This window comes from Lepisosteus oculatus, chromosome 4 (genome assembly GCF_040954835.1).
Source record: "Lepisosteus oculatus isolate fLepOcu1 chromosome 4, fLepOcu1.hap2, whole genome shotgun sequence".
In the NCBI taxonomy this organism is placed as follows: Eukaryota; Metazoa; Chordata; class Actinopteri; order Semionotiformes; family Lepisosteidae; genus Lepisosteus; species Lepisosteus oculatus.
The window spans coordinates 47,042,685-47,065,697 of NC_090699.1; the positions used below are offsets into that span (position 1 = coordinate 47,042,685).

General features: G+C 38.2%; 3 protein-coding genes and 3 non-coding genes across 11 annotated transcripts in view; 4 read left to right on the forward strand and 2 right to left on the reverse strand.

The window, feature by feature from the left end:
- pbrm1 (polybromo 1) overlaps window positions 1-7,224 on the reverse strand; it is a 30,085-nt gene extending 22,861 nt beyond the window's left edge. For 3 of the 5 annotated variants that reach the window (XM_015347178.2, XM_015347176.2, XM_015347175.2), the window contains exons 1-10: window positions 7,124-7,224; window positions 6,517-6,664; window positions 5,929-6,146; window positions 4,845-4,942; window positions 3,682-3,829; window positions 3,358-3,507; window positions 1,232-1,348; window positions 1,059-1,127; window positions 347-445; window positions 61-146 (exon numbers count right to left, since the gene is read on the reverse strand). In XM_015347178.2, the coding sequence (XP_015202664.1) occupies window positions 61-146; window positions 347-445; window positions 1,059-1,127; window positions 1,232-1,348; window positions 3,358-3,507; window positions 3,682-3,829; window positions 4,845-4,942; window positions 5,929-6,146; window positions 6,517-6,538 (1,007 nt within the window). In that variant the 5' untranslated portion in view covers window positions 6,539-6,664; window positions 7,124-7,224. The remainder of the gene's footprint in view (window positions 1-60; window positions 147-346; window positions 446-1,058; window positions 1,128-1,231; window positions 1,349-3,357; window positions 3,508-3,681; window positions 3,830-4,844; window positions 4,943-5,928; window positions 6,147-6,516; window positions 6,665-7,123) is intronic. The other 2 variants (XM_015347177.2, XM_015347179.2) reach the window with 2 other exon arrangements.
- Window positions 7,225-7,234: 10 nt separating this feature from the next.
- gnl3 (G protein nucleolar 3) lies at window positions 7,235-13,749 on the forward strand. The gene is made up of 15 exons (XM_006630668.3): window positions 7,235-7,335; window positions 7,653-7,711; window positions 7,894-8,031; window positions 8,442-8,555; window positions 8,637-8,708; window positions 9,117-9,252; window positions 9,403-9,506; window positions 9,806-9,950; window positions 10,215-10,302; window positions 10,638-10,815; window positions 11,077-11,219; window positions 11,673-11,809; window positions 12,001-12,125; window positions 12,483-12,591; window positions 13,363-13,749. Exons 1-15 carry the CDS (start codon window positions 7,323-7,325, stop codon window positions 13,464-13,466), a joined length of 1,665 nt encoding a protein of 554 aa, XP_006630731.2. The 5' UTR covers window positions 7,235-7,322; the 3' UTR covers window positions 13,467-13,749.
- LOC138238491 (small nucleolar RNA SNORD69) lies at window positions 10,428-10,503 on the forward strand. The gene has a single exon (XR_011189542.1). It is a non-coding gene; the product is annotated as a small nucleolar RNA SNORD69 (small nucleolar RNA).
- Window positions 11,280-11,354, forward strand: LOC138238490 (small nucleolar RNA SNORD19). Its single transcript, XR_011189541.1, has one exon. It is a non-coding gene; the product is annotated as a small nucleolar RNA SNORD19 (small nucleolar RNA).
- Window positions 12,196-12,268, forward strand: LOC138238489 (small nucleolar RNA SNORD19). The gene has a single exon (XR_011189540.1). It is a non-coding gene; the product is annotated as a small nucleolar RNA SNORD19 (small nucleolar RNA).
- Window positions 13,734-20,922, reverse strand: glt8d1 (glycosyltransferase 8 domain containing 1). 2 transcript variants are annotated; one of them, XM_015347180.2, is made up of 10 exons: window positions 20,813-20,922; window positions 20,383-20,424; window positions 20,198-20,296; window positions 19,851-20,070; window positions 19,504-19,621; window positions 19,203-19,287; window positions 18,786-18,898; window positions 15,583-15,746; window positions 15,340-15,452; window positions 13,734-14,890 (listed from the first exon to the last, which is right to left on the reverse strand). In XM_015347180.2, exons 2-10 carry the CDS (start codon window positions 20,396-20,398, stop codon window positions 14,709-14,711), a joined length of 1,110 nt encoding a protein of 369 aa, XP_015202666.2. In that variant the 5' UTR covers window positions 20,399-20,424; window positions 20,813-20,922; the 3' UTR covers window positions 13,734-14,708. The 2 variants fall into 2 exon arrangements, with proteins under 2 accessions (XP_015202666.2, XP_006630699.2); XM_006630636.3 differs by having other exon boundaries at window positions 15,583-15,749.
- Window positions 20,923-23,013: the final 2,091 nt, after the last annotated feature.

Below are 23,013 nucleotides of genomic sequence, written 5' to 3' on the forward strand. Positions count from 1 at the left end.
AGGCACTCACAGTGTCTTTAAAAAACCTGCATCAGATTTATGAATGCGATTATGTTATACCTGATTCGGATACTTGATTTAGTAGGTTCTGCATGCTCAAGTTCAGCCTTTTTCTGAATGAAGAGCTTCTTTATATTGTTTGCATCCTTGTATTAAAAAAAAACAGAATAAATACAATATATTGAAAAGAGCATTAAAAGAAATCATATGTACACTGTCAGTTTAAATAAATGTAGTTAAAATCTGCTTTTTAAATACCATACTACTTACTGTACCTAAGCATAAGCTTAAGTACAAAGTTTAATATAATGAGAAAATAAATCTTTTGAGAAAAAAATCTACAAACCTTAAAAACCTGTGATCCTGGTTCATTGTATGTTTTGGCATTTTTTGTTAGAAGATCTATGTCCTTTGCCATTGCAGTCACACTCTTATAGTGTCCCATCTAGAAAGTAACATAGCCACTGTTATCCACAATACAAAAAACATTCATAAACAAAGATAAGATAAGATCACTTTATTAGCCTTATACAATTTCTTGCATTAGGAATTCGTCTTTTCGCATACCCCAGCTTGCTCTCCAAGACACATAGACACAGACAGGGAGAGAAGCTTTGGGTTAGAGAGCAGCGTCAGCCATTGTACAGCGCCCCTGGAGCAGCTGGGGTTAAGGGCCTTGCTCAGGGGCCCAACGGAGTAGGATTCCTCTGCCGGCTGCGGGTTTTGAACCAGCAACTTTCCAGCCACAGGCGCAGATCCTTAGCCACAGTGCCACTGCTCCCCTCCCCCTAACCAAAGGCTGTGCTTTCAATAAGAATTAATGTGCCCATCTTAAATGGGCAGCTGTGTCAGTGTTCAGGGAGCAAAGTAACAAGTAGATCTTAACTAAACACTGAAAAGTCGAAAGAACACGAAGTGTGAACACAATACTCATCAGCCAAAATGTCTCTTCTTTCTTTCTACTTTTAAGTGTGGAATTAACTTTGACTTGTTCATCAATGTCCATCACTGACACGTTAAACTAAGTATCAGAAAACTCTCACCAGGCTCTTACATACCTGTATCCTCTGAGCAATGGTCTTGAGATCTATTGGCTCCTTAATTATGGCATAATAGTCTGGGTAGTGCTATAAAAAACAGGGTTATATTAAATTCTGGTTCAAAAAGATCACATTCATCATCACACTAATCATTAGTGTGATTAGTGGGAGCCCAATGTACAGCATCTTACCACTTTGGAGGGCAGTTTCTGAAAGAGTTCACTGATGAGACGTCCTGACGGCTCTGTGTGTGTCACCACAGCTTCAAGTAGTTGCTCTAGAACCTCCTTCAGACTGTTTGATGCAGTCTACCAGGAAAAAAAACATAACAGACAAAATCTATTCAGCTCAAAAGAGTATAAAAATAAATTCAAACATATTCCCCCAATAAAATGTTTTATACAGTTGCAAGAAAAAGTTTGTGAACCCTTTGGAATTACCTGGATTTCTGCATTAATTACTCATAAAAATGTGGTCTGATCTTAGACTAAGTCACAATAATAGACAAACACAACCTGCTTAAACTAATAACACAAACAATTGTACTTCTTCTTGTCAGCACTGAACACATCGTTTAAACATTTACAGTCTAGGTTGGAAAAAGTATGTGAACCTCAAGGCTAATGACTTCTCCAAAAGCTATTTGGAGTCAGGTGTTCCAATCAATAAAATGAGATTGGAGCTGTGGGTTGGAGGTGCCCTGCCTTATAAAAAAAGCACACAAAGCTTGGTAACTGACAGAGTCTGCTATTCTCAAGACAGAACTGTTCACGTGAACCATGCCCCGATCAAAAGAAATATCAGAGGACCTTATAAGAAGAAGAATTGTAGAGATGCATAAAAGGCTACAAAAGCATGTCTAAAGGCCAGGGTGTTCATCAATCCACAGTAAGACAAATTTTCTACCAATGCAGAAATTCAGTACTGTTGCTGCTCTCCCTAGGAGTGGGCGTCCTGCAAAGATCATGGCAAGAGTGCAGCTTGCAATGCTGAAGGAGGTGAACAAGAAACCTAAGGTAACAGCAAAGGACCTGCAGAAATCTCTTAAACTTGCCGAAGTCTCTGTTCATGTCTACTATAAGAAAAACACTGAATGGTGTTAATGGAAGGACACCACAAAGGAAACCACTGCTCTCCAAAAAAAACATTGCTGCACATCTCAAGTTTGCAAAAGACCACCTGTATGTTCCACAACGCTTCTGGGACAATGTTCTGTGGATGGATGAGACAAAAGTTGAACTCTTTGGCAGAAACGTGCAACCCTTGGAGGAAAAAAAGCACTGCACACCAACACCAAAACCTCATCCCAACCGTGAACCATGGTGGAGGGAGCATCATGGTTTGGGGCTGCTTTGCTGCCTCAGGTCCTGGACAGCTTGCCCTGAGGCATAGAAGGAACAATGAATTCAAAACTGTATCAAGCAATTCTACAGGAGAATCTTAGGTTAGCAGTCCTTCACCTGAAGCTGAGTAAATTAACAACAGAAGCAGAAGACAAGTCGTGTTCTGGAATGGCCAAATCAGAGTCCAGACTTCAACCCAATTGAGATGCTGTGGCATGACCTGAAGAGAACTGTTCATGCAAGGAATCACAGAAATATCAATGAACTGAAACAGGTTTGTAAGGAGGAATGGTCTAAAATTCCTCCTAACCGTTGTGCAAGTCTCATCAGCAGCTACAGGAAACATCTGGTGGAGGTTATTGCTGCTAAAACAGGTTCTACCAGTTACTAAATACAAGAGTTCGCATACTTTTTCCAGCCTGGACTGTGAATGTTTAAGCAATGTGTTCAATATTGAGAAGTACAATTCTTTGTGTGTTATTAGTTTAAGCAGGCGCTGTTTGTCTATTATTGTGACTTATTTGAAGATCAGACCACATTTTAATGAGTAATTAATGTAGAAATCCAGGGAATTCCAAAGGTTCACAAACATTTTCTTGCAACTGTAGCTATCTCACAAATGCCACTCACAAGGCAGACACAGAAATGAAGTTTGTTAACAATTTTAAGTTGACCTCTTTGTCAATCACCTTTAAAAAATATTTTTTTCATTTTTTACTATCCCTACATACCAATATGCTGTCCACTGTTTCTCACTCTTTACTTCATTTACTTACATTAGAGAAGAAGTCAAGTGCAGCGTTTATTACAGTTTTTCAGGTTGTTGAACATTCCTTTCTCCCATGGCTGTCAGAATCCCCCCAACAAAGACTCTGCCTTGTCCAATTTGCACATCCCCCCGCCCTACCCCCAACAGAGACTCTGTCACATCTGAGTGCACTGCCCACTGCCTCCCACACCACAGATCCTCACACCTCCTCTTCTGTAGATGTTCCTGGATTTTCCTGGGTGTCCTCTCCATCCTCATCTTCCTCCTCATAATCTCCTCTTTGAACAAACTCATTCTTTGTGCGCAGGTACAGATCCCACAGTCTACAGGCAGCTTTATACTCTGGGCTATCGGCCTAAAAAGCCAAAATTCATTTTAACACATCCTGAAAACCATTCAGGTATTATAACACAAGACCACACACAGACCATCACAAAATTCATTACACCTAGGAAACATTTAAGGTTAAACCATTCATAGACAAAATACATAACAATAATTCTTCAGAAGAACTCTTCCTAAACTGTACCTTGTAGTAACTCTTTGCATTGTTGAACATCAACTGAAAATCAGAAGTTAGCTGCTCAACATCATCATATTCCTCCATTTTCAACTTCTGCTGTATCTTCATCAGATCTATGGGCTGTGTGACTACTTCATAATAATCTGGCTGGTTTCTGCAAAAAAAGGGAAAATTAAAGACAGCTCCACTTAAACACACTGAGACCATCTTTCTGTAACAATAACAAATCTTGTTCAAATCTTGTTTGGCCAGCAGCCATAACACTCTGCAACTTACAACTGACAGCCCACTGAAACTAAGAAGGTGTGAGTCTGGTCAGTACCTGGATGGGAGACCTCCTGCGAAAAACGAAGGTTGCTGCTGGAAGAGGTGTTAGTGGGGCCAGCAGGGGGCACTCACCCTGCAGTCTGTGTGGGTCCTAATGCCCCAGTATAGTGACGGGAACACTATACTGTAAACAGGCGCCATCCTTCGGATGAGACGTAAAACCGAGGTCCTGACTCTCTGTGGTCACTAAAAATCCCAGGGCGTTTCTCAAAAAGAGTAGGGGTGTAACCTCGATGTCCTGGCCAAATTTCTTATTGGCTCTTACCAATCATGGCCTCCTAATAATCCCCATCTCTGAACTGGCTTCATTAATCTGCTCTCCTCCCCACTGATAGCTGATGTGTGGTGAGCGTATCATGCAGGTGGATGCTGCACATTGGTGGTGGTGGAGGGGAGTCCCCATTACCTGTAAAGCTCTTTGAGTGGAGTGTCCAGAAAAGCGCTATATAAGTGTAAGCAATATTATTCTTATTAAATCTGCACAGAAAATATTTCTATTTTTGTAGTACTCAACAACAGGAATAATAATAATAATAATAATAATAATAATAATAATAATAATAGTACATATTTCTACTTAACCCACCTTACACAGTATAAATGAAATAATAAAATGAGCCAAGTTTCATTGACTGAAAATCAAACAAGAAGCTTCCTTAGATTAGGAAAATAATGTTTTTGGAAAGATCAATTTATGCAGAGAACAAATGCTTTTTGGGTTGTTTTTCTGTAACACTTCATATTATTTATGTTACTTAAGAGAAACTTCCTTGGCACTTGGCACGTTATGCATTTAAAATAGGCAGTTAAGCCAGCAATATCAGCAAGAGTAAAGCTTCTACCTTCGTTTCGGTGCTCTCAGAAAGAGCTCACACAGCAGTCTCCCATGGTCATCCTTGTAATCTCTAATCGTGTTATAAAGTTCATGGCACACTGCAATCTGCGAACAGACACATACTGTAAAACTCGAAGAAATACTAATACTTAAAAGGACTTTCTGATTGTGCATAAAAAGCAAAAAAAACATCACAAAGTCACAAAATATACCTTGTGCAAGTAATTAAACTGATTATAGCTCCAAATAAAAAAAAAAAAATTAGGTCGCAAGGAAGTGGAGCATAACCTTATGAGTAAGGTTCACAGGTGCAGAGAACTTAACAATTAATGTTTCAATGTTCTCTTACTCCCCAAAAAACTATATCTACTGTGTTTTATACAAAAAACATAGGGAAACGGTTTTAAAGTCTACATTTAACAGAAGCCAGTAAATGATGTGCCATTTCTTATACTGCGAGTTACAACAGCAGTGTAATTTTGAAATGACCCAATTCACCCCTTAACTCAAGGGCTCTCAATCTGTGTAATCAGCTTCGGTGCATGTAATTGTACCTACAGCTCATAAAATTGGGAAGTCTCAATGTGCCAAAAGCACAGTTGTTTTATTATACACAGACTTTGGAAGGTAAGTAGGCAGCAACAGTGTTTCCGCTGTGCATCACATTTGTAAGGCTATTTCTCAATAGTGAACAGGTTGAGAGCCCCTGACTGTTTGGCATCAGCTTCATTAGTGGAAACCTGAAAGCAGATCAAATTAAAGCAAAGCCAAGACTGTCAACAAAAGCCAGGACTGTTAGGGGGAATTGGAGGAGAAATGCTAACAACTGTGGGGTCACTTTTCATGATCTAAACCATGTATTTAACAAAAATCTCTGTTCTCAAATAATGTATTTCCATTTTAGTTTTTTCCAATATTTAATTTGATAAAGTTCCAATCAAAATTAATGAATAAAAAAATAAAACATATTGTCACATCAGGTTTTGGGTTAATGGAGTGATCTCTAGACTTGGTATGATTTAGAACATTAAAACTGACCCCATTAAGTCTTATGCGCTATACAAGGTTAGACTATTGAATGTAAGACACACCTTTTTCCGCCTGCTGTGCTCATTGTCTCTTTGTAAAGGCGCAACAATACTTGGAAATCCACTTACTGGATCTACAGTAGGAATATTGGAAGCTCTTCTCCTTTTTCTGCTGCTTCCAGGACCTGGGGTTGAAGTCTGCGCATCATCAAAGTCCCCCCCACTTATACTACTGGAAGGGGAAGTCGCCCTTCTCCTTTTGGACCCCATAGTAGCAACACCTTCAAATTGATGCACAGCAATCACGAATTACATACAGAGGGTACATGTAATATTTATGGTTTCTTGGGTAACAAGGTAGAAAAAAAAGTGTTTAGATCTATCTTTTATCGGCTAGCCACACGAAGAGCTGACAGATGCAACATATTTGCGGATCTTCCATTCATTAAAATTAGCCTAAACTCACAACTGATGCAACCTCAAACCAAGTCCGAATCTGTAAATTTTCAACAAAATACAGTACTGGTAAAAAGCGAGTACTGACACCTCAGAATTAACTGAGAAATTAAACTGTTTCAATGGTAAACAGTGAGCGAATGCTATCAAAAACAGTGAATAAGAAAAAAAAACATAAAAGTTGAGGTCTCTTACCTCTGTGAGAAAGTGATTTCATTACTGTACACAAGCGTCAACCTATTCCTGTATACACGAGTTTCTATGTAAGTTGCTCAAACGCGGTTTTGACAGCTACAGAAACACGCTCACATCCATCGAGAAAAACTCTTCTACATGTAGAATACTGTAATAAAAAAAATGTTAACTACAAATATGTACAGCATGAAAATAAAGAGCACGCGGCCTGTGTATATGATTGTGTTTGGAAGAAAAAATAAAATGCTAAAATTTAAATTAAAAATATACATTTAAAACAACCATTTGGATTTTACACTGGCGAGTCACATTATATTCGTACGTCAGGAATACAAGAATCTACATTATTGCATGGTTGAGGTAATTTTAGAAAAGCAGTTTTTTTCAGAATCTAAAAAAAAACTCGCGCGTTTACGTGTTAATCGTAAACTACATATGACAAAACGAAGACACAATTTCAGCATTTGGGCTAATGCTACACATCGGTAACAAAGACAAAGGAAAGGCCGACTGTTTAGCAGTTTAACACCGTGAAATGCGAATATACTCGCATCTGATCGTGTATTTTGAAATACAAAACGATGACGAAGACTTCTATCGATCTTACCTGTTATCTAACAAACGTAAATAAAATGGGCCGATTAAAAATGTAACTGTTAAACTATTCAATTAACAAAACAGGAAACGCGAAGGAAAGCAAAGCCAGTAGCAGTGACTCCTCCCCAGCAATCGCACACCGGATCAGGAAGTCGGACATGTTTCTGCAGTAGAGCAGTAGTTGAGCACGTGTTCGCGTTGGACTCAAAATGAAGAGACCGAGTATGTGTAAATGTGTTAATATTGTAGTTTTACACGCTATATTTTTTTTATAAATCCTGTTCTTTTTTTTACGAAGTGTATCCCTTTTAAAATGATATTTGCTTAACAAGTTGAATGGTTGATTGATATATATATCTGGTTCTTCAAACAGCGTTTACATTTTCGTTTAACTTTTTGCTTAAGATCTTTCTGCAATGTACATGATGTTAAAGTTGAACGTAATTTTAACTGTAAATAAGACTGATAATAAATGGCTATGTTAAAGATATGTGATTTTTCAAGTCCTACCAGAGCTCAACTGACTGTGTGTTTTACAGAATTGAAGAAGGCAAGTAAACGGTTATCATGTGCCAAGCGTTACAAAATCCAAAAAAAGGTAGGTGCACATTTATTTATATTTTATTACTTTTCTGAAGATTTTTAGTTATTTTAATGAAGGCCGTCAGATCACGTTTCTCTTGTCATGCACGCTCCCGGTGTGCTGGCTATTTGTATTCGTTATCTAGAATGAACGGCCATAGGCAATATTTGGTTTAATACATTTCATTCTTATTCTAGGTTCGCGAACACAACAGGAAGCTACGGAAAGTGGCAAAGAAGAAAGGAGCAAAACGTGCTAAGAAAGATCTTGGAGTACCTAACAACGCTCCTTTTAAAGAAGACATTCTGAAGGAGGCCGAGCAGAGGAAGCTAAAGGCAAGATTACTCACTTTTATCTAATATACTTAATATACTTAATATCTAATATATTTTATCTAATATACTTAATATCTAATATACTCGCTTAAGTACCAAGACAAGTATTACATGTTTTAAGTTAGTTTCAAAATGTTTTGGGTAAAGTTGTAATTAGCCCGTTACAGCAAGCCATTAAATGAAAGCCCAGTATGATACAAAATGAATTATAGAAAATCAAGTAGGTTGCATAGGCTGCAAAGGAACAGATAAAGGCTTATTCCGTAGTGAAAAAGAGACACAACATTTCGGCTGTGGAGCCTTCTTTAGGTGTGCGAAATAAACTTTTTCTGTTCAATGGTCACCTTGTTCATGGAGCAAAATATGTATACTCAATTGGTTCCTGGATTTTTTTTTTCTCTTTTGCTTAGCTTGAAGAACTTAAAGAGAAACAGAAGCTTACCAAAAAGAAGGAGCGTGAGAAGAAAAGAAAACTGGAAGTTGCCAGTAATGACCCAGATGTCCCAGTTAAAAAAAGCAAAAGGGTCAGGTTTAACACTGTATTATGTGTTGTCCTCTTTATTGGGCACTGTCTTCCATCAATGTGACAATGTGGTTTTTTCCAGGAGGCCCCCGGGAAACTCACAAAAGGCAAAGACAGAAATTCCAGAAAGGTTTTGTGCAGAGAGCTGAACAAGGTGAGGGAGACTTGTGGAAAGTGAGGTGGTTCTCAGTGATCATTTGCTGATTATATGTAATGTAATGTTTCTTTATTAGCCCTATACAATTTCTTGCATTAGGAATTTGTCTTTTTGCATACCCCAGCTTTTCTCCATGGAGACACAGACACACAGACAGGGAGAGAAGCTTGGGGTCAGAGCGCAGGGTCAGCCATTGTACGGCGCCCCTGGAGCAGTTAGGGTTAAGGGCCTTGCTCAGGGGCCAAACAGAGTAGGATTCCTCTGCCGGCCGCTGGATTTGAACCGGCAACCTTCCAGTCACAAGCAAGATCCTTAGCCAAAGAGCCACCGCTTCGCCCATATTTGCTGAGCTAGTGAGCTTTTCAGAGTGGTCTGTGCTGACGAGTCCACCTCTGCTCCCTTCAGGTCATCGATGCTTCAGATGTAATTTTGGAAGTTCTGGATGCCAGAGATCCCATGGGGTGTCGATGCCCACAGCTGGAAGAAAACGTTTTAAAGCATGAAGGGAAGAAGCAGCTTCTCCTCGTGCTGAATAAAATCGGTTAGTCACAGATCTCTTCAAAAGAAATTTTTGCAGCTTCCCATTCTTGTTTTAAGTTAACATCCATTATTGTGAACAAAATAATACTGCTGTTTTTTTCTTGGCTTGTAAAAGTGAAATTCCATATCCTGGGATCTTCTTTATCCTTAGATCTGGTACCGAAAGATAATGTGGAGAAATGGCTGCAGTGTCTACAGCTTGAGTTTCCTACTGTAGCCTTCAAGTCATCAACTCGGGTTCAGGACAAAACCGTGGTAAGAAGTTGTCTTATTTAGGATTTCGCATTACATAGCGAAATAAGGACATATAAGTTACATAAGTTAACATAATAAGTTACAATTTGAAACTTAAGAGAAATTCATTTCTGGACAGAAAATAAGAAACACTTTTTTTTATTTAAAGAGCAGGGCGAATCTGAAAAAGGTTTTCTTTGGAGGTGTTTGAGTCCCAAACTCTGGGCACTTTTAAGAGGTAATTAAGTTTACCTAGCTACCATACTAGGAAATGAGCAAGATGTTCTTGATTGTCTTCTCCTTTTGTTTGAATTTTATAGCAGGAAAAGAAGAAAAGAGCTGACAATGGAGTAATTGATCTAACTAGAGGGGTCACTTGTGTGGGGAACACCTGCCTGCTACAGCTTCTTGAAGACTATTGTCAAACACACAAGCAGGGGAACACAGTGAAAGTTGGCATTGTTGGTAGGATGTTCAGAGACCTATTTGTACCAATATTAGGCCACTTGGCCAAATCTTTTGTTGCATTCTGTGAACTGCGAACAATTTTTGTAATGTTACTTTGTTGCCTGTACCACTGGTTTGCACATTTTCGTTAATTTTACAGTGTGATACGTGAAAATGGAGACTTTTTAAAATGACCTCTAATCCAACACCATTATCTGTGCTTTTCAGTGCAGCAGTGATGTCTTTTTCTTCTGTTTTTGTAATATTTCAATTTTTCCCCAGGCTTTCCAAACGTGGGAAAAAGCAGCCTGATCAACAGTATGAGGGGAGTACCTGTTTGCAATGTGGGAGTACAAAGAGGGATTACAAAGTAAGTTCTCTGTTTGGGAAGAGGGAGTAAATTATATTAATCTGATTAAACACAGGAAATTGTGTAACCTTTTTTAGTTCAGATAATTTTTTGTTGCTGTCTTCAGGTTTGACCAATGGGGGTTGATAATGAAGCATGATGACATTTTTGCTCTGACTCATCCATGGAGTCTATGTTCAATCCAACACTGAGCTTCATTAACCTCGACATTTGTATTTAGTGTCATGGGAGAGTAGTGGCTCTACAATGATGTAGATTTTATTGTATCACTTTGAGAGCTTCATAATTGATAGGCAGGCACACAGTAAAATTGACCTGTTTTTAATACTCCACAGGTGCATGCAGGAGGTGCACATCAGTAATCATGTCAAGATGATTGACAGCCCTGGTATCATCGTGGCTCCGTCTAGCTGTACAGCAGCTGTGGCACTGAGAGGCCTGCCAGAGACTCACCAGCTACAAAATCCACAAGATGCGGTCGCATCCCTACTGAAGAACTGCAATAAACAGCAGGTAAAAGAGCAGGTGGAGACTGGAGTGTACTGTGTTTGCTTAAGTGTTTTTTGCACTTAAGATTTAAGTTGGAATATGTGCAGATAATATGTTTGAAAGATCAGTGAGTGAGAAGTGAGGAGAATTCTTATCAGTCTTTCATGACTGTTAAAGATCCAACTCTGATATTGTCCTCTCAGTAATTGGACTAGATCTTCATCCTGTGTTAGATAAAGCAAACAATTTCTGAATTGATTTTGTTGATTATTCTCCCTCATTTAGATAATGCTTCAATATACAGTCCCTGACTTCAGGAACTCCCTGGAATTTTTGACATGCTTTGCAAAGAAAAGAGGTTTTTTGCAGAAAGGTGGTATTCCAGACATGGAGAAAGCTGCTGCAACATTTTTGAGTGATTGGACTGGGTAAGACTCAGAACGACTATTACATTTAACTTACTCATGTTTACAAAGAACTTGCTGAGTGAGAGGTGAGGATAATCCAGCATGTCTTGAGATAACCCTAATCACATAAGATCCAACTCTGATCTCACTACATACAGCAGTGTAATTTGTAAACTGGACATTGAATGGATTCTGCACAGGAAATAGTAGTCCAGCTCCATGCATCCATGACGTTAGTGAGGGCAAGACTTTTTCTGTAGAGATTAGTTCGTAGAAATAATTACAACAGAGAGGCTGAAATGGACTTACTGTAGGTACCAACTAGTAATATGTGCATACTGCTAAGCCATTAAAAAATGTAACTTTTGATCAGAATGAAAGCAAACTGAAAATAAGTCCTCACCTAGATTATGTGGTTTCAGTTTTCCTTTTGTTTTGATGTTTTGTATGCTTAACTTTATTTTGCATTTTTAGGGCTAAACTTAGCTACCACTCTAAACCACCAGAAGGATACAAACTTCCCTTTTACCTCTCTGACACAGTTGTGGCAATGATGCAGAAGTCCTGGGAAAGGGACAAGCTGCAGAAAGGGAACATGGCAACCATTGCTGGTGAGTTCACATCCAAAGGCTACTTTTGTGCAGATATGATATGATTATTTTTTATATGAAAATGTTACATTTAAGAACTAAAAAAGTGCAATTCTGAAAATGTAACAATTGAGAATAGTTAATTTAGACATTGAGTAGTCATTTGTTTTGCATATTTTTAGGAACTGATGTGAACCTTAATTGTTTGACAGGTGTGAAATGTCCCACTTTGGCCAGCAGTGTAGTGTACCTCTCCCCAGGAGCCACATCCGGACTTGTAAATGAGAGTGATCTGGGAGAGAAGGAGGACTTTGAGCTGTATGGGGAGGAAGAGGAGGTATTGCATCTTCAGAGTTATCTCTATGCACTTTGAAATCTATGAGGATTTCAAGACATTTGCTTGCTGTGAGAAATGAGGATATTATATAGTCTGGATTTATTGATGAAGACTACAGATCCAACTCTGATCTCACAACTGGAGCAAGTATCTGAGATCTATAAGTTTTTTTTTTATTGTTAATAGTGTTTAATATTTACAATCTAAGAATGTAATATATAATATTGTTTCGTACAAAAAGGCATAAAAAGAAAAGTACAGACCTGGAAATGAAAATTCAGAATTTTTGCCTAGTCAGTCAGAATTTAGATTACAGTAATTTGCATGATGAATTACAAGAACTGCTTTTCATTTTAGCTTGAATTCATTGACATTGTTCCTCAACCCAAGAAGAGCTTGAAGGAGAAAAAAGAAAGTGGAAAATTGCAAGCAAAGACTTTGACTAAATCAAACAAAAAAGCAATCGGTAAGTAACCACCAAAGAATTTTATAACGGGTGAATTTTGTAACTGAAGCACTGCATTCTTTCTATACTCGTTGTAGTCTTCAACATTTTCTGCCTATCTTCTGTTGAACAGACAATTCTGCTTCCAATTCCATGCTGATGGTTTGAGACAATTAGAAAATAGGAAAGTAGAGGGGAAGGAAAAGATTAACCTTTTACTTTTCCGAAGGATTTCTGAAGACCGTGTCCGCCCGTCATGCTTTGTGTAGAATATTTCACATGGCAAATGTAAACAAGAGATCTCTGCATTAGATCTCTCCATTAAACGATGCAATATGGATGTTAGTTGTCTAGTGTATTGGTATTTAATAGACTATGTTGAGCAGTGCATATCTGAGTTTCCACTTATTATCACTGTCACTTTGTACTGATGTTCTAGGTGGAAAATGGCCCAAGTCTGTTAGATAACAATTGACCTCATTCCACCATAATCACAGGCTGCAGATGAAATCCTTTGAGATTATAAAGAAGGTTAGCTCATTTAATGTCAAGCTCATTTACAACCCCAATAGTTCAAATATCTGATAGAAGTATAGTTTAATGATGCACTGTTGGTGTTAATGGTGTTAACTGATATTGCTGTTTGCAGTTATGAATAGTATTTTTTAAAATATTCGGGCTGTAGGTTTAGGAGGCTGTAGGAATGAGCATTAATCAGAGGTTGAATTTAAAGGCTATGCAGAATGAAACCATAACCTCTTATGAGTACTCAACGCCACTCTCTTTCTACAGGAGTTCCTTCACAACAGCAGTTGCCACAGATTCCTGTTCAGGTGGACATTTCTACAGCAAAGCAAGATGATGATATGTATGACTTTAATATAGATTTTAACTGAATTTACATTTAACTCTTATAAGCCTCTTCAGTTATGTGCTGATGCTTGTGAATGAAAGACTGACTAAGTTTTAATTGTGTGATGTATCATGCAATTCTGATCCTAACAATAGAATCTGTACATATACTGCATCAATGCTTGTACATAAAAGTGTAAAATATAATGGCATTCAAAATCTCGTGTTTTACAAGTTATACGAGTGGTCTTCCATTGTAATACATTTAGAAAATATCTTAACATCTGTTTTTTTATTTACTTGAAAATAAAGCAATTTAAAACCTAAGTTTATTTATTGAACTTGGTTGAAAAAAAGTATTAAAAATCTACCTCTACCAAAACAGAGGTGAACCAACAACCTAACTCCCATAGGCATTCAAAATGTAACCAAGTTAAGCTCTTGACACTAAAGGGTACTTTTATTGTTATCTGGGGACAGGTGTGCTCACACTTCTTGGGTTAAATTGGTCTTTTAGTTTGTACTGGATTAATTAACAGATACACAGCTGGATTACATTCTTTTACTTTACTAACGTCATCCAGTACCTAAATCATCACTTAATGAATCTGAAAAACCTAATATCAAAGCTATAGGGTTATTAATCCAGAATGCATACTAGTACATGCTGTTTTCATGCTCAAAAAGTGATGTTTGGTATCATAAGTGGTTACATTGTTTAAAATAAAGATAGTAGCTATAGGGAAGGCATCTACACAATATACACAATAGGTGCCTTCTGCTCACTTCTGATTTCTCTAAAGTGTTCATCTCTAAAATGCAACCTTTTACATTTCAAGTGAAGATGGAAATCCATCCTTGAAAAAATTCTGAAAAATTGAAAGACAAAACAAAAAGGCTTGAATAGCACCTGTGACCTGACCGAAAGCTCTTTTTTACCACATAATCCTAAAAGCTGGGTACAAAACTAGTTTAACACTACATTACAAAAGGTTAAAGTGCAAGAGCCAACAAATACAAAACAATTTGGCAAACAACTCTATAGCTGAAATAATCCCTTAGAAATCAGTCACATGTGTGTGTATATATAGTTCTTAAACTGAAGCTCTGGTTCACCTCCTCTACTGCCATGCAACTCGGCAAAACGTAGCTCTAAAGTGTTGCATGGAAAATGGTTCCTTTGAATACAGTACTGAAATAACTTTTAAAGTCCACGTTCCTGAGATTTTACAAACAAGTCATGCAGTACGCGCTTCAATGCATAGTCCAACTTGCTAGAGGTTTTATCAGTCTTCTGTGTGTCTTCGTATAGGATGAAAGTTTCCCATAGGGTCCGGGAGATACCATTTGTCCCATATCTCTGAAAAAGCCGATGCCCTTCCCCAAGGCTTGTAATGGCCATTCCAGTGTAGCAGTTTGGCAGCTTTTATAAACTGAGATGAATAACGATTTCCAGCTCCAACTAAACCTTACAAGATAGAGCACAGGTATAAAAGACGAGAAAACAACCATTTACATCTCCAGCTACTACTGTAAGTACTGTCAGTGTGGCTTTTATAATAACCTTATGACTTACAATGGCAGATGCAGAAATTTTTTTTGTGTTAAGCCACTGAAATTTGGAGACCATCCTTTTAAACATCTTACAGGCAGAGATACACTATAATTATAAAGATAGCTGACAAAGAGTCCTGGGTGGGATTATAGAAGGGATCAGCATATCGATTGCCATATGCTTCAAAGTCCCAGAAATAAGGATAATGGATAAAGAAAATCTAGATTAATGTATATAAGGATAAAATTCATACATATTTCAAAGTGAAATTACACATTAAATCAAGTTATGCCAACTTATTCAGGGCCACAAGAAAGGTTAATGACCACTCTGTCAGAGCAGTAGGACAAAGTTAAACCTACCAAGGTGTCTGACGTGCCACATGGGATCAATGCTGGAGTGCTGTTTGTAAAACACGATTAGTAACGGTGGAGTCGTAATACTGCCAGCTAAGGTTCTACTGTACAGGTGTTCTCTGCAGAGAAAAACAAAATGGGGAAAACGCTGCAGGTTTTCAATATTATAACTTCTGAATATTCTGCATTGCTACTTTAATCTGAAAGGACAGCATCGCTACTTTACATTCTTGAGGGTTTTAAACTTACACCACGTTCAGTTCCATCCATTTTTCCAACTGCTTTGTGATGTTCTGTTGTTTCCACTCTGTGAGGTTGGCAACAAAAACTCCAGGGTTGAAAGAACAAGTGTTTGCCCGCATTCCAAGTTTTCTTATACTCTCCTTTTTAAAGTCCAAGAAGCCAATGTAGTTCTTCTAGGGAAAATATGCCAGTAGTATCTTAAGTAGAAAATAACATACCCAACATAAAACTGCCTGTTTCCTGTAATAAGTCATACAGTGCAGCAGGGAATTGATCATTCTGTTAGTTTATTGATATTCAATACATCATGAACATATGTAACTCAAAAACGGCAAAAGAAAACAACAGGGTCTGAAGCACCCAGAGCAATTCTGTGTGGAAGAACAATCATAAATCCCCCCTTCAGAAGTGCCAGAACCTCAGCACATGGAAGAGTCCAGTGGGTGTGATCCAGTGGTTCTCAAATCCTGGTCCTGGAGTGGCCCTGTGTCTACTGCTTTTGCACCAGCTGAGTACTTAATCACAGGTTAGATTATTTCAATTTTCGATCTGACAATTTATTATTAGTTTTGTTTTGGATCTTCAAGGGGAACTATAGTCCCAATTTCTCAGACCGGTTATTAAATCTCAGTTACTAAATTGACAGTATTGCAACATTTTACAAATTTTGAATTAAGCACAAAATCATGAAATTTGTAAAGGAATGTAAATTGCCACATTTTCGCAAACCCCTGGTCTCCCTGGAAATAGTTCTATTGGATTAAAAGATGCATTTAAAAACCTGCTTTTTCTATTTCTAGGAAGTGTCTATTTTGTCATTTGAATTGGAGGTTTTAAACGTTATTGTGTACATTTTACATGCTGATTCTTTCTAACCCCAAATATAAAATAGCATTTCAGTTTACCATTAAAACTGAATGAGATTTGTGCATGGTACATGAACCTGTGCTAATTTGTGAATTACAGGATTGTCCTCATTCAGATGTGCCAAGACAAATATAACCAACTGGACTTAAGCAAAATTAAAAAACACAGACTCACTATTAAAGATGTCTTATAGGATAATTCCCAATTGTATTCATAATTCATTGATCACTGTTAAAAGCTGTTCAGATAGAAATAAGTGAGAAAACTCTTAATTGTCAAGTTGAGGACAAACTGCAGAAAGTTCTGTGTACTGAAGGTGCCGGAAATAATGCATTTTAGAGTAGTTTCTGAATCAAGGACTGAGTACAGAAAACAGTCCAAACAGAAAGCACTGGTGATTAAGGCTCCAGTTAGAACTAGTAAACCCTAAAGACACAGGAGACCACAAGATCAGGATTGTGAACCACTGATCTAATCCCTTCCAGAGAAGGATCTAGAAAATATTATTTATAGGAGTGTAATGTGAATGTGAACCTCTTGATTTACAAATTTCAATTATACTTACGACCAGTGATTTTTAGATGATTTTGCTGTATACAGTGTTAAGAGTAAACTTCTCACCTTTAGTTGGGTAGCTATTGTGCACTCAAATCAATTACAGTAAGCCCCCCTCAAACAAGTTTCACTATATATTTATAGAAAAATACATGTAACCAAAAATTCCATGATCCCGGGGGGACTTTTTATAACCTAGGGTTGATCCAGGAAAATAATTCCTCTGGGCTGCATGCCTGCACACAAGATCTAGTATTTTTTCTCACATCTATGCTCTTCCACGGCTTTCATGAGCAGATTTGTGCTACAACCAGCATCCAGTTTCCCAGTCCATGCCTCGCTTCTCTTGTGCTTTAGTGTTTTGTTGTACATGAACCTTTGTGTCATCTGTTACAATTTGTAGTATCTTATTCTCTCATTATGTCTGCTAAATGCAAGTTATCAACCAGCAAGAAAAACAGAAAAATGACTTTGGCTGAGAAAATGAAGATTCTAGATAAGCTATAGGCTGGAGCATTCTGCAGCTTGGTATGAATCTACCCATACAATTCGAAAAAGTGCTACCATTAAAGTTCTAACTTCTATGAATGCTCAGTCAGAACTAATAACAACTTCTGCATCTCCTGATATTCCTGTGGCTGCCAAAGAGTCTGAGGATATGGAACAAGATCCACCAGTCTTCAAAAACTGACAAACCGCAACAGACATCATCATCATTACTAGGTAAGTATATAAAATTCATCATAATCTTTATGAGCAAGTGCATTTCTTATTAATGTTTACTGTATGGTTAAGAAGGCCTTTTCCATATTATTTTCATATATTACTGCATGTAACAGTGCTATGTTCTCCAACAGTACTGTATGCACTGTTAAGAGATCTTTTTTCTCATAACAGGTGAACAAACTGTGTATGATTAATTTAGTGTGATAATGCAATATTGTTATCAGATGTACTTGATATTGAACTTTTTTTTTATTCGAATTTTTATTAGTAAAATTAGTTTGTAAATGTGTAAAAAAAGACAGGTTTGTAGGCTTAAATGGGGACTTTTTACGGCCGTGTTCCCCTATCCCAAAATTTGGAATAAGGTCTTACATTCCAATGTAGACATCCACTAGAGGATGCCTGAGATCTTAAACACATGTAAATAATTTCACCAGGTGTCTGTTGGAATGACAGTAACCCCCCTTCCAAAGCATGTATAAGAGGAATCTACATTGGAAGGGGGCTAGCAGGGGACGCTCACCCTGCGGTCCATTTGGGTCCTAATGCCCCGGTATAGGGATGGGGACACTATACTGTAAACAGGCGCCGTCCTCCAGATGAGACGTAAAACCGAGGTCCTGACTCTCTGTGGTCATTAAAAATCCCAGGGCGCTTCTCGAAAAGAGTGGGGGTGTAAACCCAGTGTCCTGGCCAAATTTCCCATTGGCCCTTACCAATCATGGCCTCCTATAATCCCCATCTATGAATTGGCTTCATTACTCTGCTCTCCTTCCCACTGATAGCTGATGTGTGGAGAGCGTTCTGGCGCACTATGGCTGCCGTCGCATCATCCAGGTGAATGCTGCACATTGGTTGTGGTGGAGGGGAGTCCCCATTACCTGTAAAACGCTTTGAGTGGAGTGTCCAGAAAAGCGCTAAAAGTGTAAGCAATTATTATATTATTATTAATATACTCTAATCCAGACACATGCATGAACATACCAAGGTCAAAACCAGTCTTGAAATGTGCAAGATCCAGACAACCACATACAACCCTTGAGCCGCAGCGCGCTGAGTACCTGGCTCCCCGCTCCTCGTACGATGCCCTTGGCAGCGGTGGAGTCGCAGTCATCAGAGAAGGCAGCAGCATGCCCAGCCTTGAGTGGCGTGTTGTACAGCTCCTCGATGTCTCCTGAAATGGAGCAAAGGGTCGACTAGTGTCAGAGGCGCTGCGTTTACAGCTGTTTCCATTCTGCTTTGTACTCCAGATTGCACACGCACTTCTTTTGAGCTTTAAACCATTGCAACTGAACTCCGTCAACAACTCAAAATCACAGCGGCCCCTATATGAAAATATACCAATCCATTCACTTCCTCTCAGCAGTTCTAGAAATGTGCTTTCATTTGAAGTCCTCTTTCATTTTCAACATAACTCTTCTTGCCGTTTTGATTGTTTTAAAGTAAGCACAACTTTCAGTTTTCTTTTCTACCAGTACCTTGAACAATGACATCATCATCCATATAAATTGCTTTCTCTGCATCCGGCACAAATACAGGGAGATAAAATCTTGCAAAGGTTAACTGTAAAACAATAATCAGAAAGACAAACATTGACATTCAAAAATCTGAGGTCCAGTGAATTAGCGTTTAGAAAGCAAACTATCGCCTTCCTTCCTCATGGTGGAAGGGTGAGGCAACTCATTTTGCATGAGAAAACTGCAGGGGTTTCACTACACATTTTCTGGTTCAGGTTCTCCAAACAAATCTGTAAGCAAATGACATCTGAAATACACTGACCGGTTTAACTGCTTCCGTTTCTTGGGGATTCTTGGATACTTTCCCCTCCAAAATACGAGAGTCAAATGGTAGCATTTTGTACTTAACAGCTTTCAGGGCAGTTTTGCTGAGCCATGCTCTGAAATAAAACAATATTTAAAAAACATTTTATATTCAAAAGACATTTGTAATCCCCCATTATTGGAACACTATTAACAGTAAAGCCTGCAGTAATCCACAGCATATCCTGGAGGTATAAGGGGCATGGTGGGACATTCTGGCATACTCCGAGAAATCCCACATTAATACAGAACACACAAACTACAAATGTGAGAAGGTATTTCAACACTTAAAATTCAAGTACTTACTTTAAATGATCTACGGTATCATTCATTGTCACAATATGGAAGACGATGTTGGACTTGCTGTTGCTGTAGATACTGTTCATTGCTGCTATCAAGGCTCCCAGTCTCTCCTCCACAGCAGTGATAACCACCGGAATTTCTCTTCCCACTCTCGCAACCTCAAACTTACGAGGAGCCTCAATGTCAAACTCAGACTCGTGCGGTAGTCCCACGTGAGCCGAATCTACGAGAAAAGAAAGCAGGTACAATTACTCCTTTCATTGATAATGTATAATTACGCAATGAGGTTTTCCTAAAGTCGAACACCAAGACGAAACGAGTATAGAATTCCTAGATTGAACTGTGCTTACCGGAGCCTTCCCTTCTTAAAAAATCATTCAGATTTATGAGGTTGCGGTGCACAATTATCAAAAATGCTACTGCAATCAGCACCAGAATGACAACGTTAACTGCAAAAGAAAGGGAATAAAAAATAAATTACAGTCGCACGAAAAAGTCCGAAAAAATGCATTGATGAGTGGAAGAAAAAACTTACCTCTTCGCAACGTCATACTCTCCCACTGAAGTGCTCAACGCCCTAGGAGGAAAATGGACATTCCAGCACTCTATCAGCAAACTTCAAGAACCCAACTTCAAAGCCAGATATCGATGCCGAATACTACATGCTACACAAATGACTGCAACACAACGTATCGAAAACAATTAAAAACATAGGACACGGTTGTCTGTCTCCGAATCGAATGCCAACTACATTTCGTCTGTAGTTGTGAAAATTCATAATGATCTCACACTTGGACAAGAGAGAACTTGGAGAAGAAAGAACTTGGCCGTACCATCAGTAAGGAACAGTACAATCACATGCTGGTTGATCTCTAACATCAATCATGAACGTAAAAATAATACATTCGTAAAAACTCTGATATTGCACTGAGTCAATGCAAAGTAAAGTCTGAATTTTTACTTACCTTACACAATACATAAAACCACTACTAAGCCAAAGTGCCAACTCAACATCAACAAAGCCGTTTCGGCTAGCGTGCAAAAGCCTAACAAAATTAGTTGTCCACGAAGTGCCTGAATCTTTCTAATACATATAAATCCATAGCACTTTTACTTTAAAATATATTAAAATAATTTATCATCAAGCATACTTAAATTTATTTGATCATTTTATTGACCTTTTCACACAGGATATTTACAGACAGTCATAAAGGGACCTTTGCTTTATTACGTACCCTTAGTAGACACCGCAGGCTTGGTTTAGGATACTCAACCTCATTGAGGCTGTGTCTCTGGTGCTGTACTGCGGACGCTTTTGAACACGGCATTATCACATTTATCGGGACAGACACAAGTCGTGGAAAAATGGGAATCTGTAACCTCATAATCTTCATCAGTGCAGTACCGGACTGTTACATACTGTGTAGTATAAAAAAAATTAAAGCGGTTTTTATTTTAGTGGAAATTAATTAAAGCTTGCATTAACAAAAATTCTGGCGCCTAACTTTATTTAATCAGAATTCTTCCATTAGTAGGCTTCCCGTAGTCTGAATTTCGGATTGTTACAAATCTCATATTGAAGTAAAAAAAAATAGAAATAGAGCGTGTTTGTTAAGCAATAAAAATGCTATGTAAGACCAATAACCGCGTCTGTGTGGCAACATTTGCATCAATGAAATGCAATGAAGAATGATATATTTTCTATTCACGTATGTTATTTTTTACCCCCCCACACCCACTACCAAGCCAGTCCCTAGTATCTCTGGAACAACCTATGAGGGAGCAGTTCATGTTTTAGCGCTCTTCTACAGTCACAGCAGATCTTGTTTTGCACCTTGTATTTTAAACTAGAGCATTTGTTAATATGACCACTGAATTCTATTTGTTTGGCAATACCTTTTAGTCTAAGACAGATGACAGCTAAAGATTGATTAGATAAGAACGTAATTAAAAAACAAAAGGAAGTGCGCCCAAGAGCTCTGGTGTCTAGATCCCTGAATTCCATGTCATGTATTCTTTTCTTAGGATGTCCCATGGACACAGCGTTCAGCCAGCTGTCTTGGGATTTGGTTCCCATCTCCCAAACACCTCGGTGTAAAGATGGTTCTACAATTAATATCCTTAATTCTTCTCAATTAGGTGTACAATTATGTCCTCAAAGAGGTTTCAGGATTTTGAATACCTGAATTAAGGGACCTCTGCTTCCCTGATCCCTGAACAGAGGTTCAGGTTGTGCAGTCTGCCTGTATATTTATCCCTTCAAGCATGGGAGTAGTCTGGTTGCTCTGTTTTGAACTGAAATGTCTTTCTTGCAGCACAGTCATTGAAACTCATCAGTTTTTTTTTTCAAATAAGGCCTAATTAATATACAGTGTAATTATAACATGATTTGTTTTCATTTTCTAGACTCCTAGTTAGAGGCCAGTACCTAAGTATTTTACTGACCTTTTTGCATTGTTACCCCATCCAGGCCAGGAGTCCCAGTCTGGGATATTTTTTAGGTGACACATCATCAAGTTTCGAAGATCAGTTACCAGATCAGTTAACCAGGCAGCTTGTTAAATATATTAATATAGAAATCTTTTGGAACAAAATTCTGAATACTCCTCAGTCCTCAAGGACCAGAGCTTTCTTAGTAGAACAAATTACTTGATTAATTGATCAAAATCTTTGAGGATTCCTAATCTTTGTTTGACCAGTGATTTGGGGTGAGATGCGGACTATCTGGATTGGGACTGTCCAGATTCAGTTTAGAGACCCTTCCTCTATTTCAAAAAATGATGAGCCACATGATGAATCACCATAAACTCCTAAATACCTTCCCTACACTTCTGGGCTGCTGTGTCTGCAGGTTTTCAAGTTTTCAAGGTGTCTTTAACAGCAGAAGTTCTTTAATTGGTCCAAATTAACCAATGTTGGGATAATTTCAGATGGACTTGTGGATTTATAGGAGTTTAGGGTGACTGTGCATGTCTGTGTAGTGGGGTGATGGAGGGAATTAATTTTCAGATTCTGGTAAACTGGGGGGAGCCTGTAGGACTTGTGTGTAATGACTATGTATGTTTTTTATGTTATGGTATATTTCTTTTTAATGTAAAGTTTATTTGTACTGTTCCTATGTTATAGGTAATAATAATAATAATAATAATAATAATAATAATAATAA

Coding starts and splice junctions, on each gene's coding strand:
- gnl3 (XM_006630668.3), top strand. Junction 9,507..9,805: donor GGGTTCAGGACAAAACCGTG/GTAAGAAGTTGT, acceptor TGAATTTTATAG/CAGGAAAAGAAGAAAAGAGC. Junction 11,810..12,000: donor GAACATGGCAACCATTGCTG/GTGAGTTCACAT, acceptor ATTGTTTGACAG/GTGTGAAATGTCCCACTTTG.
- glt8d1 (XM_006630636.3), bottom strand. Junction 15,750..18,785: donor TACGAGGAGCGGGGAGCCAG/GTACTCAGCGCG, acceptor TATTTTCCCTAG/AAGAACTACATTGGCTTCTT. Junction 15,453..15,582: donor TGGATGGAACTGAACGTGGT/GTAAGTTTAAAA, acceptor TTTTCTCTGCAG/AGAACACCTGTACAGTAGAA.